The 19,015-nt window shown below is 37.1% G+C and overlaps 1 protein-coding gene across 1 annotated transcript; it reads right to left on the reverse strand.

Annotated features, from left to right (window-relative positions):
* Positions 1-1,653: 1,653 nt before the first annotated feature.
* Positions 1,654-15,098, reverse strand: LOC120204287. The gene is made up of 7 exons (XM_039204390.1): positions 14,940-15,098; positions 14,695-14,842; positions 2,672-3,610; positions 2,354-2,595; positions 2,196-2,269; positions 1,809-1,920; positions 1,654-1,742 (listed from the first exon to the last, which is right to left on the reverse strand). Exons 1-7 carry the CDS (start codon positions 15,096-15,098, stop codon positions 1,716-1,718), a joined length of 1,701 nt encoding a protein of 566 aa, XP_039060321.1. The 3' UTR covers positions 1,654-1,715.
* Positions 15,099-19,015: the final 3,917 nt, after the last annotated feature.

Below are 19,015 nucleotides of genomic sequence, written 5' to 3' on the forward strand. Positions count from 1 at the left end.
TTCTAATAGATAATTCTATATATAATATTAAATATTACAAATATCTAGATTTTTATATGGACAATTCTGCACATCTATAAATTCTATATTATTTAGTTTTTTTATATATATAAACTAAATAATTCTAGAATTTACATTGTCATTTAACATTCCCTCAATGCAAACTTCTTTCCATAAATGACTTGCAGACCATTCCGAGTGCTTCTTTGAATTTCTCAAACTTTGGTTTACTTAGACTTTTCGTGAAAATATTTGCAACTTATTCATGTGTCTTTGTTGTCACCATCCTAATATCTCCTTCAAGGACCTTCTCGCGAACATAGTGATAGTGCACTTCTATATGTTTTGCCCTTGCATGAAAGACTAGATCTCTGCTAGAAATATAGCTGATAGGTTATCGCAAAAAGGTCTTACTTGATAGTTTGTTGGCTGATGAAGATCTTCCATTAATTGCTTCAACCAAGTACTTTCTTGTGTTGTTGATGCTGAGAATCAATATTCCGCTTCAGTGCTTGATAATGATACTATTGGTTGTCACTTGCTACACCATTATATTGCTCCCGATCCAAAACTAAAGGTGTACCCAGTTGTCGACCGTCGCGTATCATAATCTCCAACATAATCGGCATCACAATATCCAGTCACTTGACATTCTTTTGCTTTCTTGTATAAAATACCAAAATTAATAGTGCCTTTAACATACCTCAAGATGTGTCGTATCGCGTCAAGGTGAGACTTCTTTGGATTGCTCTTGTATCGACTAGCCACTCCAATTACATAAGTTATGTTTGGTCGACTTAGTATGAAATAGATAAGACTTTCGATCAACTATCTATACATGGTAACATCTTCTATACTTTTTTCTTCATCTACTAGTAGTTTTGAATGATTTTATGTTTATAAATTTTGTTCTTAAATAATCCACTATGTTAGTGGGGAAAAGAAAATCCATGGCGTTTGAAAGAATACTCCTTTATTGGAAAATAAGTCGACTGGTTTAAAATTTAGAAATACTTTTCGTCAATATTGAAAATATTAATACTTCTTTCACTTGTAAAGGGGCTTATTTAACCACTAATTAGTTTACTAAACTTATTTGTTTATACAAACAGTTGAACCTTGAAAATTTCAATTAAATGACTTTTGATTTTCAATTAAACAATTCCAACCTGATTTTCTTTTTTAGCTAAAAATCATACTGCAGTTTCGAATTCCAATAATAAAAAGGGATCCCGCATATATGATTTTAGCCCATAAAGTATGCAGAATTTTATGTTATGGATGAATTTTTAAAATTTAAGATGAGATAAACTTATAAAATTTTAAGAGATGAAAACAAATTGTTAATAAAAATATATAAAAATATCTAAAATATATATTATTAAAAAATATTGAAAGACCATTGTCCCCTCCCGTCCTCTTGCCCCCAACGGTTCATCCCAATTTTTTGCCATGATAATTATTTCTCTAAATGTATCATAGATTGAGAATATTAATTTATATATATCAAAATTTGAACTTTAAATTTGTTGAAAGATTTTACAAATCACAGTTGACAACTTAATTTTTTTTTATAAAAAAAAAGGTAGATTAATGAGCACAAAAAGAGAAAATGGCAGTCCTGAAACAGAAAAGAATGAAAGAATGAAAGTAGCTCTAACCTATCCGTATGGAAGTGCAAGTTAAAAAGTCATCACAATGAGATAAGACTCCATTTACTTTGGACTCCTGCTCGCCTCTGTCTGCCAAAACATAAATCCATAATAAGGAAAAGGGACTCCACGAGGATCAAGCATATGATTGCTTACCAGATATTGATGTCCATCTGTTGATTTATTACGTCCCGGATCTGAGACTCGTGATCTCGGGACTCCATGGGCAGGTTGTCTTTGAATAAAACCCAGTACGTGATTATAAATGCTGTACACCATTGCACCAAAAAGATCATGCAACTATGATATGCTCAGTTCAAAAAAGAAAACATCATTTGACAAGAGGAGCAATGAAACTTGCATAGTTACTAGTAAATGTTAGTTGAAAACATCATTTGAGAAGAGGAGCAATGATTGGCACATATCAGGCAAATGCCTGTATACTTTATGTGCATCCTGTATGCAAGTGCATGTGCTTGCATCTGTAGTTAAATCTATAAGACAGGACCAAAAAAGTAATTATATTAAGTTAAAATGTGACACCTGAGGCGATGCCGGTTGCAAGCGTCAAAGAAAGCCGCAAAACCATATAATATACTTCTGAGAGCGCGGAATATCTGAAAAGATGGCAAGACAAAATATGTAAAAAGAAACATAAAGGAAAGACATATTTATGAGGACAATTATATATATATTTTAACCTGGGATAAGAGGTCACTCCAAAGTGAACGCCACATTGAAACTTCCTGAGCGCTGTGCACTGTTGCTTCCGCTTCTGAAGCAACCTCTATCATGCTACTTAAAAACTCCCATATATCTCCAACAAAATCAATGATGAAGGCACACATATTGGCCAAAGAACTGGCTAATGCAAGGACCAGGCGGATCGGGGCATACAGCATTTCCCAAACAATCAAAAACATGGGATACAGGACGGAAGTTGCTGCAGGTGCATGAATATAAGAATGAACAAAATTAACGAACTGAATCAATAGAATTTCAATCATCTGATGACCTACCAATGTTACTGAGAACTGAGATAATGAACCATATAGGCATTAGTACAACATCCATGAAATCATCCAGTAAACTGTAGACAAAACCAATCACAATACATATGATCGAAAACATGCTTTCTATTACTTCACTAAATATATTCCAAATTGGAAAGAGGAATTCCAGAAGTTCCATAAGTGGTCCTGCCAATGGTAGATTAAGAAAAGAGAAAAATGACCGACTAGCACGCAAAACCACCCATAACCAGTGCATGGCCTTCTCAAAGTTTTGAAGAAATAGCATAGTTCCCAAGTACTTGATCCTCGTTACCATCTCCCAGTTCTCAATCCAATCAAGAAGTGGTCCACATAAATGAGACGCAGCTGCCTTAAGAAGAGGGACATTTTTGTATAGGTCAAAAAATCCTATTAGAACAGTAATGATTGAAATCAAAACATATAGAGCTCTGGCCAGAGGGCACATCCATGGGCGATAGATATGGCAAAAGCCAGGATATGATTGAAGAAAAAGGGCCCAAGATGGGAGACCAGCCTCTAACAAACGAAGTAACCTCAGGTCAGGTGTTATTATTTGCTTTAGTTTAAATGGGAGATCCCTATCATCAAACCTGAACAAAATAAGAACGTCCCTATACTCTGTAGCTTTGACTGCAGTTTCATCGGAGTCGTCTAATGAATTTTTGGCTTCACTTTGGGTTTCATCACAATAGACGTCAACTCCAGTAATAATTGCCTTAGTGCCTTTCCTTCTATTATAGAGCCCAATAGGAGCAGAGGGGTATGGCTCAAAAGTTTCCAAGTCCATAGTTGCAGAGCAAATCTCGAGATTGTCACAACGATCATGGGAGAAACTATCCTCAATGCTGAAACAACCATCATCATAGTCATCATCAAAAGTGATCAGCATTGGAAAATCTTCTTCGACATCATAGAAGACCTCTCCTGAAAATAAACCAAATTTATTACCATAACAGCCAGCAAATTTGTCATTGAGATAAAAGTATGCTGTGGTGAACAACAAAATCAACATGCAGTGGATTGACTGAATTAGCTGTCAAATGAAAGACCACAGCATGTAATATAAATCATGGTATATACTGAGATTGATATACAGGCAACAAATTAAAGGCATCCAGTAATTTATTTGACCATTTTCCAAACAAATTTTGTACATATCACAGTGAACATGCGTAATCATAACTTCACAGGGAAAAAGTACTTGCTACATCAGACAAAGGCATAAAGGATGCAGCTGGATATGAGCAAATCAATGTTTATTGTGTTGGTTCCAGAATCCAGCATGTAAGAGACCTGAGGGCACAACACCTCAATTGCAAGCGGAATGAAACAATTTAGCACCTACTGTATAAGCCAATTATAGGAATAGGATAGCGTTGAACATATTAATAAACCATACACATACGTATTCAGATGAAAAATCGATTTACAGGTTTAAATCTCAAAGCATTTTTTCAACAATGAAGCAGAAAACTTACAGGTTCATGGTCATTTCTAAAAACAAAATTTATCAGGTTAAGCCAGAATAACTGGAGATGACTATTTAATCACGTTTAAGAGATGAGTATTTGCAGGTTTGACTAAATTAGCTGTCAAATGAAAGAGCACAGCATTGGAAACACATGAGCACAAGGATGACTTGTTCCTAGTGTCCACACCCGTTTCTAGCACACTGTTATAAGAAAAAATAGTTAGCACCAACAAAGGCAAACTAGAGCCACATGCTTATGTGCCTGCCAAGTTTCAGAGTCTGCACGTTCTATAAAGTTTTTCATAAAAAATAAAGCCTTGTCAAACCTTCAAGCGACAAATAACGGAGGCCAATGTTTTGAAAAAAGTAACTGGAGTGAAAATTAAAATTCTAGCAGTCACAAATTTTTTTTGATAGGAATAGTAGGCCTCACTAAAAACCCCCTTCATGATTAATGGAACTTGAAAATAGTTCCTTAATCAGCGGAAGGAGGAAAAGAGTGCCCTAGGAATTCATTAACCTCAAAACATTACAAAGTAATACAAAGTCTAATCTCCCTCCGGAGATAAAAAGCCAAAAAGAAACAACCCTTAACAGAACATAATTCTCAACCAATACCAGCCTTAGCTAGAATATCCGCCTCTATATTGGCTGTCCTACTAACCCATCTAATAAGACCTTCATAAACACTAAGCTTTTGAATAATGTCCTTAACAACTTGAACATAAACGACAGGACAAGAACCAACATCCTTGACCCAACCAATTGCCACCTTACTATCACTCTCGATAATCAATCTCTCTTTAAATCTGTGGCGAATAGATTCATAATAATATAACCCCTTTAGAATAGCTTTCAATTCCATCAAAGTTGGAGGTCCCGGACCAGCCGACTCTTTGAAGGAGCCAAGAATCGAACCAGAAATGTCTTTCAGAACACCACCTAAACCACTCCTCTTCCAATCACTAGAAGTAGCCGCATCCACATTAAGTTTAATAAAACCCTTTGGAGGAGGGGACCAAGGAAACTTAGTTGAAATCCGATTAGTATGAGACGAGCAAGAATCCACTAAGGACGGATCGGCAATAAGAGCATCCTTGGAAATAGAAATCTGAGTTTCCCTAGCTAGAAACCATGAAGCAAGCCTGCACCTTGCTAGAAAGAATATTTCTGCTCGATCAAGCTTCCCTCCTTCAAACACTATATAATTCCTAGTTTTCCATATTGTCCATAAGACCACTCCAGGGATAAATGACCACATAAGAGAGTTGGTCTTCAAGTTAGTCCATGCTACTAGGAATTTTTTAGCATCTTCATGAAAAACAGACTGAAAATTCCAATAGCCCATGAATTTAGTCCATATTGGCCAAACAACCGAACAGGAAAAAAATAGATGAGATGAAGACTTCTTCTAGATTACAAAAAGGACACAGAGAATCATTTATGCCCTGAACACCTCTCTTAACCAGAGCTGCCCTGAACACCTCTCTTAACCAGAGCTGTCTTCACTGCCAGCTTCTTTAAGATAACTTGCCAAAGAAAAGTCTCCACTCTTGGAGGCAGCAGGCCCCTCCAAAAAATAGATTTCCAAAAATTAGCTTCCTCCGAATCGGAACTCCCCGAATAAATTAGATTGGCACATGATTTAACATTGAAAACCCCTTCTCCATTCCCCTTCCAAAACAGTCCATCAAAAGCATCAGCAGAAACAGAAAAACTAGCAGTCACAATTTCAATTCAACATAGAATTTTACCATAACATAGTAATAATAGACAAGGTTGTAGACAGTTCTTGATACAGGTTAATACTTTAATAACGGATTCAAATACCTGCAAACCCTAGAAAACATATTTAAGAAGAGAACAGAAGCTAAAACCATAGATAATGATATTAAAAGGGTTACCAGTGGCAGTAATAATGCTTGATTTAAAACATGGTTTGGAAGTCTTCATATTCACAGATGTGCAAACCAATGATGAGAGAGAGTGTCAGGAAAGAAGAGAGAGAAAAAGGAATAGGCCAGTCTTCCTCCGGCGGGAGTTGGACTGTATTCGTTGACAACCTGAGTAAGAGAGTCACTAGGAGTGAGCTAAGAAACATATTTATCGATCAGGGTCAGGTGGTGAGAATTTTCATACCAAATGTGGTGAACAGGCCAAAGTATAAATCTTTCACTTTTGCCTTCGTTCAGTTTGGTAATGAAATAGAGATGAGGAATGCGGTTGAAAATATTAACGGGTTGTGGATAGATGGGAGGAAAATTTACGTTGGAGTTGCAAAGTACCAGAGTGTTAGACCAAGGGTTGCTGGTTCTTCTCGTCTTTCAGTTGGTGTCCAGGAAAAGGTTATATTTGATAAAGCTAATCCAAGTTCGAAGGCTGTGATTCCGAGCAGATTAAGAGATGATAGATCATACAAAGATGTCTTGGTGTCGTGCAGTTCGCAAAAGACTGAGTCAGAGCATATAGGAAAAAGTTACGAAAGTCTAGACAGGGGAAGAGGGATGAAGAAGAAGAAGAATAATTGGGAAATGCATATTCCTACTGAAAATTCAAGTTGGGTGAAAAGATCTCTAACGGGTATTGTGAAACATTCCTTTGAGCTGGAGTTGGTTCAAAAAGGTTTGGCTAGTGATGGTTTTGAAGTTCAAATTGCGAGCTGGGGATATGTTTGGAACTCTTGTGTTATAATGTTCAAATCAGAGGAATTGATGAAGGATGCGTGGTCAAATAAGAGTAAGGAGTTATGGTTCTGGTTCGATCGGTTGGCACCGCTGTTGAATGAAGGTGGAGTGCCTATGGCTTATTGTTTGGTGGAGCTGTTCGGTGTCCCTCTGTTATGTTGGCAAGAGAATTTCTTACAGAAGTTAGCTGGAAGGTGGGGTTCAGTGGAGGTCATCCAGGATTCGACTCTAACAAGGGAAGATCTCTCGATGGTGAGAATTTTGCTTAGGGTGGAAAGTCCCTTTGACGTCCCGGAAGTGTTTACTCTAGGTTCCTATAGAAGATCATATAAGGTGACTTCTAAGTTGGGATCTACTTCCCAGGTTTCAAACTTCTTTCATGGCATCTCGCCGGATAAATTTTCCGACGATAGAGTCACAGTCGTAGAGTCGTCAGAGGAGGAAGACGATAGTATACGTTCGTCAGACATGGCAGGTCCAGGTCAGCTTGATGTGGAAGATCGGCAGAAAGTGGACTTATGGATTGATCAGGGATTTCCTGTCGGGGTTGGTGCAGCAGGTGAAGAAAATCAGTTTTCAAAAAGAAACTTGGCAGGGAAAGACATTAATGAAGTTGTGTCAGAAGGTCACAGTTTGGGGAGTAGTAAAAAGGGAGATTATGCTGGGCTGGGTTTAAGAAATAAGGGGGATTATAAAGACAGTTTGCAGGCCCTTTCAGACAGGAGCAGTGAGCCTTTTTCTCCTATCTTGAGACTAGTTCCGGCTGGGCCAGCAGTCAAATTCATTGGGCCCGAAAATGCTAATCAAAAGCAAATTCATAATGTTACTAGTAGCTCTGGGGATGGAGACAAAGACAGAGGCAGTCAAGGCTTATGGTTTGAGGCGGGTTTTAAGGATACAACAGGTATGGATGGTGAAGTGGGGTCTGCTGAAGGCTTAAAGTTTTCATGTTTTAGAGCTGGTTCGCCAACTCGTTCTGCTAGTCCTATTTCTTGGAAGAGTGTCCCGGTTGGGAGAAAGCTAATTAAGAGTCATAAGAGATTTTTATAGCAGGTCCAGAGAAAGAAAAATTTGGTTGGATGAGCCAGGAAGGGTTTCTAGTTTAAAGTTGGGTAGGTTTCCTATCTCAAGTGGTTTTCATTCTAAAAGTTCAGAGGCGGCTGGGTTGGCTGAAGGGGTTTGTGTTGATCAAAGAGGCAAGCGCTCTAACAGGAGAATGAAAAGATCCCTCACTAGGGATGCTCTAGACCATGCTAGTGTGACTACAGTATCCACATTAACATTCTCAGGGCTGTTGGAGGAAGCGATTGCTACTTGGGAGATAAGCAGGATGCTGGGCATTTCTTTCAAGGAAGGGAAGAATGCTTTTCTACAAAAAATTATGGATTTGGAGAAAGGTTTGAGTCAGGCTAGACAGGCCAAAGTATAAATCTTTCACTTTTGCCTTCGTTCAGTTTGGTAATGAAATAGAGATGAGGAATGCGGTTGAAAATATTAACGGGTTGTGGATAGATGGGAGGAAAATTTACGTTGGAGTTGCAAAGTACCAGAGTGTTAGACCAAGGGTTGCTGGTTCTTCTCGTCTTTCAGTTGGTGTCCAGGAAAAGGTTATATTTGATAAAGCTAATCCAAGTTCGAAGGCTGTGATTCCGAGCAGATTAAGAGATGATAGATCATACAAAGATGTCTTGGTGTCGTGCAGTTCGCAAAAGACTGAGTCAGAGCATATAGGAAAAAGTTACGAAAGTCTAGACAGGGGAAGAGGGATGAAGAAGAAGAAGAATAATTGGGAAATGCATATTCCTACTGAAAATTCAAGTTGGGTGAAAAGATCTCTAACGGGTATTGTGAAACATTCCTTTGAGCTGGAGTTGGTTCAAAAAGGTTTGGCTAGTGATGGTTTTGAAGTTCAAATTGCGAGCTGGGGATATGTTTGGAACTCTTGTGTTATAATGTTCAAATCAGAGGAATTGATGAAGGATGCGTGGTCAAATAAGAGTAAGGAGTTATGGTTCTGGTTCGATCGGTTGGCACCGCTGTTGAATGAAGGTGGAGTGCCTATGGCTTATTGTTTGGTGGAGCTGTTCGGTGTCCCTCTGTTATGTTGGCAAGAGAATTTCTTACAGAAGTTAGCTGGAAGGTGGGGTTCAGTGGAGGTCATCCAGGATTCGACTCTAACAAGGGAAGATCTCTCGATGGTGAGAATTTTGCTTAGGGTGGAAAGTCCCTTTGACGTCCCGGAAGTGTTTACTCTAGGTTCCTATAGAAGATCATATAAGGTGACTTCTAAGTTGGGATCTACTTCCCAGGTTTCAAACTTCTTTCATGGCATCTCGCCGGATAAATTTTCCGACGATAGAGTCACAGTCGTAGAGTCGTCAGAGGAGGAAGACGATAGTATACGTTCGTCAGACATGGCAGGTCCAGGTCAGCTTGATGTGGAAGATCGGCAGAAAGTGGACTTATGGATTGATCAGGGATTTCCTGTCGGGGTTGGTGCAGCAGGTGAAGAAAATCAGTTTTCAAAAAGAAACTTGGCAGGGAAAGACATTAATGAAGTTGTGTCAGAAGGTCACAGTTTGGGGAGTAGTAAAAAGGGAGATTATGCTGGGCTGGGTTTAAGAAATAAGGGGGATTATAAAGACAGTTTGCAGGCCCTTTCAGACAGGAGCAGTGAGCCTTTTTCTCCTATCTTGAGACTAGTTCCGGCTGGGCCAGCAGTCAAATTCATTGGGCCCGAAAATGCTAATCAAAAGCAAATTCATAATGTTACTAGTAGCTCTGGGGATGGAGACAAAGACAGAGGCAGTCAAGGCTTATGGTTTGAGGCGGGTTTTAAGGATACAACAGGTATGGATGGTGAAGTGGGGTCTGCTGAAGGCTTAAAGTTTTCATGTTTTAGAGCTGGTTCGCCAACTCGTTCTGCTAGTCCTATTTCTTGGAAGAGTGTCCCGGTTGGGAGAAAGCTAATTAAGAGTCATAAGAGATTTTATAGCAGGTCCAGAGAAAGAAAAATTTGGTTGGATGAGCCAGGAAGGGTTTCTAGTTTAAAGTTGGGTAGGTTTCCTATCTCAAGTGGTTTTCATTCTAAAAGTTCAGAGGCGGCTGGGTTGGCTGAAGGGGTTTGTGTTGATCAAAGAGGCAAGCGCTCTAACAGGAGAATGAAAAGATCCCTCACTAGGGATGCTCTAGACCATGCTAGTGTGACTACAGTATCCACATTAACATTCTCAGGGCTGTTGGAGGAAGCGATTGCTACTTGGGAGATAAGCAGGATGCTGGGCATTTCTTTCAAGGAAGGGAAGAATGCTTTTCTACAAAAAATTATGGATTTGGAGAAAGGTTTGAGTCAGGCTAGCTGAGTCCTAAGATGGATTCTGGGATTGCTTTGGTATTTTTTATAATTGAATATGATGACAAAACTCATTATCTTGTCCTGGAATGTTAGGGGGCTGGGCAAAAAGGAAAAACAGAGAGCTGTTCAGAAGTTATCCTCAGAGAAAAAACCAATGTTTCTTTTTCTCCAAGAGACAAAACTTGAGATTTTACCAAGCTCATTTTTAAGAAGAAGTGGGTTGAATAAGCTGCAGGGGTTCGTTGTGTCTCCAGTAGTTGGATCTTCAGGAGGCTTATTTAGTTGTTGGGATGATAGTTGTTTTGAGTTAGAAGATCAGTTTATCCATAGGAGGTTTATTGCTGTTTTTGGGAAGTTCAAATTCAATCAATTTAGGTGTGGGTTCATTAATGTTTATGGCCCGTCTGTGGAAGAAGAGAAGGCCAGTTTCTTTGAAGAATTGGGACAGTTTTTAAATGGGTGCAGTTTGCCTTTATGTGTGGGAGGGGATTTCAATACTTACTTAACAGAGGAGGAGAAGGATGGCAGGTCTCAAAATAGAAATTCAATGGATATTTTCACTCTGTTCATTCAGCAAACGGGGATGATTGACTTACCTTTAATAGGGGGGAATTATACATGGAGCAGTAATCGGGATTGCCCCACTGTTATTAGGCTGGATAGGTTTCTAGTTAATGTCAGCTTCCTTTCTAAGTTTTCTGATATTACCCAATCGTTGTTGACAAAGTCCATTTCTGATCATAATGCTATTATTTTGGAGAGTGGGGAAGACAATTGGGGCAAGAGGCCGTTTAGGCTGTTTAGCTATTTGATGACTGAGGACGACTTCCAAGAGAAAGTTGCAGAGTCTATTAATGAGTTCAAGAGGGTCAGAAAAAAAGCAGGAATTCTGAGCATTCTTAGAAATACTAAGTTTGCTATAAAGACTTGGTCTGGAAATAGGAATCAGTTTCCTAGTAAACAGATTTCTGCTATTGAAGACAAGATCCATCACCTAGAGAACTCTTTTCAGAAGAATCGAGTTTCAGGAGTTATTGATAGTTCATCAGAGCTGAAGTTACTGAGGGATGAGCTTTGGAGACTTTACAGAATTGAGGAGCAAATTTGGTTTCAAAATTCAAGAGAGAAGTGGGTTAAAGATGGTGATCGGAATTCTAAATTTTTTCACACTTGTGCTTCCATTAGGAGGCGGAGGAACGCTCTAAATGTTATTTGTGTTGATGGGGTTATTATCAGGGACCCGGTCCGGTTAAAGTCTGCTGTCAAAGTGCATTTTTTCAAAGCTTTCAATAGCCGCACTACCTTGGAAGTGGAGGATATTAAGTTAAATTTCTCAAGAATTTCAATGGAGCATAGTCTTATGCTAGAAAAGGAGTTTACGGAAGGCGAAATTTTGGAAACCTTGAATTCGTGTGATAGTAACAAAGCTCCGGGTCCGGATGGGCTGAGTATGGGTTTTTTCAAAAAATTTTGGTCTTCATTGAAAGGTGATATTATGAATTTTTTCAATAACTTTTACTTGGGAAAGGATTGGGAGCATGGCATTAATCATTCGTTCATAACTCTAATTCCAAAGGACTCTAATATTGGGGGTTTAGATGATTTCAGACCAATTAGCCTAGTAGGTGGAATGTACAAGATTCTTTCCAAGTGCCTTTCGAGAAGGTTGAGGTGTTGCATGGATGATGTTGTTAGTGATTCACAATTTGCCTTCACTCAGGGTAGACAAATCTTGGATTGTTCTTTCATCGCTAATGAAGGTATTGATTTGTGGAGGAAGAAAGGATTGAAGGGTTGTGTGTTGAAGGTGGATTTCAAGAAGGCCTACGATATGGTAGATTGGGATATTTTATTTAAAGTTATGGTTAGAATGGGATTCGGATTAAAATGGTGTGGCTGGATTCGGAAATGTGTGTCAACTGCCTCGGTTTCAGTGCTAGTTAATGGGGTTCCTAAGGATGAATTTCCTATGGCTAGAGGTCTTAGACAAGGGTGCTCCTTGTCACCATTGCTGTTTAATTTCATTGGCGAGTTACTTAATCTACTGATTCGGAAAGCAGTATCTTCGGGCTTGTTCAGTGGTTTGATTGTTGGCAAGGATGATACAGCTCTTAATTTGTCACATTTGCAATTCGCAGATGATCTCATTATCTTCTGTATGGCTTCGAAGACACAGATTCTAAATGTCAAGAGGGTCTTACGGGTCTTTGAAGTCATTTCAGGACTGCAATTAAACCTCACTAAGTGTAGATTATTTGGGATTAATATCAGTGAGGAAGAGGTGTTGCAGTGGGCTAATACTATTGGTTGTGTAGTGGGACATTTTCCTTCGGAATATTTGGGATTACCGCTTGGTGCTAAGAGAAATTCTATAGCGTTGTGGGATCCGATAGTGCAGAAATTTAACAAGAAGCTAGCCAGCTGGAAGGCGAGGACTCTGTCTGTGGCATGAAGATTAGTGTTATTGAAGGCTGTTTTATGCTCATTACCCACCTATTTCATGTCCCTATTTAAAATACCCTCTTCCGTGATTGTTAAGCTAAACTCCATTATGGCCAGTTTTCTATGGGGAGGAGGGGCAGAGGTTAAAAAGATCCATTGGATAAACTGGTCGACAGTATGCTCTGCAAAAAGTGCGGGTGGTCTAGGAGTTCTAGATCTTAATTACATGAATAGAGCACTCCTAGGAAAGTGGTCTTGGAGGTTTGCGAATGATAGAGGGTCAGTGTGGAAAAAGGTTATTTGCAGTAAGTATAATCTGGACCCTAGTTTGTTGATTTTCAAGGAAAAACTACCTGCTTTTTCTTCTTGGATTTGGAAATCGATAGTCAATAATCATTTCAAAGATGACCAGTTCGGAGCTAAATTTCGAAGTCTGTTAGATGTTCGAGTAGGCAGTGGGGACAGAATCAGTTTTTGGTCTGATAATTGGGCGACTGTTTCCCCTCTTAAAGAGGTCTTCCCCAGATTATTTGTTCTGTCTGTAAATAAAAATGGGAAGTTAAAAGAGTTTGGTGAGTTCAAGTCCTCAGTTTGGTGTTGGCATGTTCAATTGAGAAGGAGTTTGAGTGACTGGGAACTGGTTCAATTCTGCGATCTGATGACCTTAATTCACAATATACCTCTGTCCAAGGATCTGTCTGATGGGTGGGTTTGGAGAGGAAACGGGGATGGGATCTATTCTGTTAAGACCAGTGTCAAAGCTTGCAGTCCTGTTTTGTCAGTTGATTCTTTTTGGATGAAATTCATTTGGAGGGGTTTGGTGCCTCCCAGAGTGGAGGTCTTTTTGTGGCAGGTTGTGCATCATAGACTGCCAGTAAAACAGGAACTACAAAGGAGAGGAGTTTCAGCTGTTATAGATGTGTCATGTCCCCTTTGTAAAAAAGAGGTTGAATCCTCTTTGCATTTATTTTTTACTTGCCTTGTGGCATGGGCATTGTGGATGAAATTTTTTAAATTGTGGGGTGTTAGTTCGGTTTTGCAGGCCAATGCTCAAAGTTTTCTGATAGCTTGGGAGCATTTGGTCCCTAATTCTAGAATTTGGTCATATATTCCGGGTGTGGTGCTATGGACTATATGGAAATATAGGAATGACATTGTGTTTGATGGGGGTAGGCTCGATCAGATCGATCTGTTTTTTATGGCAAGATGTAGGCTGGCGACCTGGTTCATAACGAATACCAAGGATGTCTCTATTCTAAAAGACTCTCTCATCTCTGATCCTACTATTGGGGATTATTGCTCTAAGTCAAGGTGTTCGATCATTGAAATTGTGTCTTGGTCTCCTCCTCCAAAGGGTTTTATTAAATTTAATGTGGATGCAACAGTGAATGGTGATTGGAGGAAGAGTGGTGTTGGGGGAATTCTTAGAGATGAGGATGGCTCGGTGATGGGCTCTTTTCAAGAGCCTTCTGGTCCAGGTCCTCCGGCGCTGATTGAGTTGTTGGCAGTTAAGAGGGGCCTAATTTTTTTTGAGCCGTTTCATCAGCAGATGAAGGAACGTTTATTGATTGAATCTGACAGTAAACTTGCAGTAGAGTGGGTCAAGAATTTTGATCTCTGTCCCGGTGTATACTCTAATTTAGTAAAAGATATTGTTACTAAGTTAAGGGAGTTGAATGGTATTATTAGATGGGTTGCTAGGTCAGCCAATATTGAGGCTGATAGTTTAGCCAAAGATGGTATTGGCTAGTTTTACATTTGTGATTTGCTTTTGTAGTCTTTGGGTTGGATTATGTAAAGGGAGTGTTTATGTGTTGTTAAACATTATGTATATTGTGGTTTTTAATGAATCCTAAGGCACTCTTTTCCTCCTTCCGCTGATTGAAAAACACTTAGTGTTCCATTAATCATGAAGGGGGTTTTTAACGAGGCCTACATTCCTATAAAAAAAAACATGGTTTGGCTTCTCAAACATGGAAAGGTAATCCTGATCAAGTCTAGAATCATAAACATAACTTTTATCCTAGTGTCTTCAAATATGAAGGAAAAAATATACCAATTGTTGATTCCAGGTGCTCTTTCAAACAAAGCTTCTCCGAACCTGTTCCGCAGAACCATGAAGACATACATCTTGCTGCTTGATCAATGTTGTCAAATTCCCATCTTTGCATGAATTTTGCTTCTATGGCCAGAGAGGTATCAGTCTGCAAGTAAGAACAAACATGCTGAATAGCAAATACAAATACATCAATGGTGAATCACAAAAAAAGAGAGAGAGAGAGAGAGAGAGAGAGCAAATACCTGAAGCTCGTTGTAGTAGTTAATACCTCGAACATTGGACCATGCGACTTCAAATACAATGAAGCCATACAATGTCCTATGCAGGTCACTGCTAAGAAGAAAAGAGGTATCCAGTTTCTTCGTTCTAGACAATACTTTAGCATGAAAGAAGACAACCATGTCTCAAAATTATTGGAAACTTCAGCATTTGATCTGGAAGAAGCTTCCTTTCCCTCCTTTGTCTCCCTACGACCTTTGTTGATAGCAAAAGGATAACCTGGACTGAACATAATTATAAAAGACTTAAATTCAATTATAATCTTCTTGTCTTGAAAAAACGATTCCCCCCCCCCTCAAAGACATAAAGGTGTTTCCAGTAACCTTGGTAACCATCAATTGCCACAAGAGAGCTGGCCGTGAACCAATGTCCTCCATAAGCCATGGTTGGTTGTCCACCAAAATGTAGAATTTGTTGCTTTCAAGGGCTAGGAAAACGCTAAGATCAGAAAAATAAGACTGCAAATCTCTGCAATCATACATTCCACAACAGTTCAAATGACAAAGTTCATATAGAAGTCATTAAGCTCAATAAGAATATAAGATTACATATGTTTGATTAATATATATAAACCCATTGGATTGAAACATATATTTTTAGTCACCCTTCCCTATAATTTGCAAATTACAAAAAAAAAAAATCATCTCAAAGCTGATAATAACGAAAAAGAAAACCTCAAATAAATTGAAAAATACTCTTGGACCATGTGGAAGATTTTCATTTAAAATCTTTCACGAAAACCTAATAAATCCGTTCCGTTATTAATTCTACTAGTTTTCCTATAATCAGAATTTGGAGGGGAAAATGACAATGTATGAAGAATCTTATTCATAAACAAAATTATAAACGAGTAAGTGAAGCCAGAGTTTTAAACTTAGTGAAATTCAACATAGATCATGCTTAAAATACCCGATTTGGAGACTGGTTATAGGGAAAACGTTGCGTCCGTCATCGTGTTTTCCCATCAAAATTGTGATCTATCCTCTGTTCAGCAAATCACTCACATGGGAAAAAAGAAAACAGTTTCTCTCATAAATACCCAAAATGAACATTGTTGTTTATAAATATGAAAAGAGAAGAAAGGGAAAGGAATTCCATGACAATGCAAGCCAAGAGACGGAGAGAAAACGAAGAGATGTCAACTTTGTAACAAAACAGAAAAATAAAATATTTTTTTCATGTATTACAATTATATATTATATTATCTATTTGTAGGGTGTATGGGTTAAGGCCTTCGGGCTACTCATATAACCCGTGGTTCGTGCGGGTTTCGGGTTTTAAAAAATAAAATTTATTTAAATTGTGGGTTTATTAGTTTGGACTGATAAATTTGTGGTTTAATGAGTATACTTGCGGGCTCCGCGGGTAGCTCACTTAATTTAATTATTTTTTTAAATTTATTTTATATTTTACAGAAGACAATTTACGTTTAGTCCAATTCACGTTTTAAGTGCATTTTAACTATAGTACAATTCACGTTTTATGTGCACTGAAATCTGAAACCCAATTCACATTTTAATTTGATGATATCCAATTTTAAAGTTTGAACGTATTAATTATACATATGTTAACGTAATATGATAACATAAACAAAAAGGTTTCTATCTTTTTATATACGTATTTACCATTTATAATTAATGCCATCAATATATATATAAATAAACCATAAAATGTTTATTATGCTCCAATAATTAATCATAAGAAAAACTATATATATATACGTTAAAAAATAGAAAAAAAACAAATCAAAATATTAAATCATGTATAAATATAATAATTAAATTAAAAAGGTAAAATAACCTAATATGTAAATATGCAAATAATATATAAAACTTGAGACAGTGATAAAAAAATATACATAAAATTAGAGTATAAAATTAAAATAATAAACTATATTTGAGGATTATATTGCATTAATTCAAAAGTTGGTGGAGCCCTTACACGATTAGTACATTAAAATTTGTCATGATTATCCTAAATCCCTAAAATATATTATTTTGTGTACCTTATATTATATATACGCCGTTATAAAATTTTAAGAATCATAGTCTCATTTTTTTTGTTTCCCTTCTCCGTCGTTTCTTTCTACCTCCCCAACTTCTCTCTTTTTTTCACATAAACAATAAACAATAAACGAGTAAGTCGTTAGCCCGTGGGTTAAATGGTACGGACCGCGAGCCTTAGAATTTAAGACTATTTATGATTACGAATTTTTTAAACTGTTCTGTTTAAACTTACACCGTCAAAACTCGCAGGCTAAACGGGCGATAGTCCGTATACCCATCTCTACAGCCAACAAACCTGGGAAATAAGGGAGATATGCGAGGGGATTAATCTTATGATGTGCTACGGCGGTTTCTATCATGTTTATTTCCGCCTTTTGTCTTCTTTTTTTCCATGCATGCATATTAAATAGATAATAGTGTCTAACTATAAATTTTATCTTTTGAATTTACAAAAAAAAAAAGTTTATTAAATATGAAAATCTAGATATTAATCTTTTTTTTATACCTAATATATGTGATGCTCGAACTTGAAACCTCAAAGAATAAGAATAAATCTCTTAATTGTTAAAGTAGTGGTACCTCCTGATTTGAAGGTTAAATTTATTTTAATTTATTAAAATTAAGATCAAATTGAAAGAATATATAAATAACATAGACTAATTATGTAATTATATCAAAATATTTTAACTGTCACGTCACCTCCTCCATTAAAATATGTAATTACAGGTGGCTTAATTGAAACATTTAAATAGTTGGATGGTCTGATTGATGAAATCAAAATATTGATGGTCGAAATTATTTTTAACTATAGTTAAATTGTCACATATCTAGTTTACTCTTTTTTATATTGATTTAATTTAATTTATTAGTGTTATGAGATTTTTTTTTCATAATCCAAACTGTGGCTCACTGATTCAGATGCAGAACAGATAAAGAAAACAAATAGAGGAGGAAGGAGAGAAAATTTATGTATTTCATTCAAATCGAGAAAGGTAATCTCTATATACTGTGCTGATTATATTTCTTGCACCATCAAGTAAATTTATCTATCAGACAATTGTTGTCCTTGATCAAGGATAGATCGATACGGGTGGCTGGATCAGTTGCCTTTTTAAAAAAATTATATTTTTTTTATTTTTAATTGATAATAAATTTTATCCTTAAAATTTTATAAATTCACTCTCTATCAAAAAATTATAAATTCATTCTCTTAAATAATATTTTACGCAGTGGCGAATGTATGTTGAATTCAAGGTGTGAGCTTCCTCACCTTAGAATCCGAATATCTTTATATTAGTTCTTTATTTTACTAAATGTGTTCATCTGTATTCACCATAGAATCTGAATTTATTTATATTAGTTGTTTATTTTACTAAAGACATCTATCCTAAAATTTTATTTGTGTCCACCCTATACAATTTTTTTTATATTAATACCCATCCTAAACAATATTTTTCAATCCAATGCTGATTCTACTTTGGTCCCAATCCTTACTAATATCTTGCTAACGAATTCCCATAGGCGTTATTGCTACTCATCTCTATCATTCTTGGTTGAATGAGTCTGGAATATGGATTATGCCTTCATGGCTCTTCACTAACATCAGCCAGCCCACTAGCAGATGTTTGCCCAACGGTTCCCTCAATTGCTCCAGCCCTTTCCTTGAGCTTGGCATCATCTTCAATCAGCCTACCATTCCTCATTTAATCTTTTTTTGGGATCCATAAATACTGTCACTGTGCAAAAGGTTAGTTTTAGTCTATCTATCTAGATATATGTAAAAAATATTTTAAATACAATTACAATATTAAAAATTTAATACCTCTCTATTGTGTCTATTAACAAACACCTTGGTGAGTATTTAAAAAGTATTAAAAACTTTTAAAAATTTGAAATAAATTAGATATAAAATTATTGTTTAAGGACCTATTTGATTTTTAACAGAAGTTTAGGGGTAAAATTAAATATTAACATTTCTGTTAACGTTATCATATAATCAATTTAACGGAGAAGATGGTTGAGTGATCATTTTG

The sequence above is a fragment of the Hibiscus syriacus genome, unplaced genomic scaffold (assembly GCF_006381635.1).
Source record: "Hibiscus syriacus cultivar Baekdansim isolate YM2019G1 unplaced genomic scaffold, ASM638163v2 tig00010550_pilon, whole genome shotgun sequence".
Lineage (NCBI taxonomy): Eukaryota > Viridiplantae > Streptophyta > Magnoliopsida > Malvales > Malvaceae > Hibiscus > Hibiscus syriacus.

What these genes read in the sequence shown, in the direction of transcription:
- LOC120204287 (XM_039204390.1), bottom strand. Translation starts at nt 15,098, where the DNA reads ATGGTTGTCTTCTTTCATGCTAAAGTATTGTCTAGAACGAAGAAACTG. An exon ending in CTCAGTTCTCAGTAACATTG is followed by an intron (nt 2,596 to 2,671) that starts GTAGGTCATCAG and finishes ATGCACCTGCAG; the next exon opens with CAACTTCCGTCCTGTATCCC. An exon ending in CAGATGGACATCAATATCTG is followed by an intron (nt 1,743 to 1,808) that starts GTAAGCAATCAT and finishes ATGTTTTGGCAG; the next exon opens with ACAGAGGCGAGCAGGAGTCC.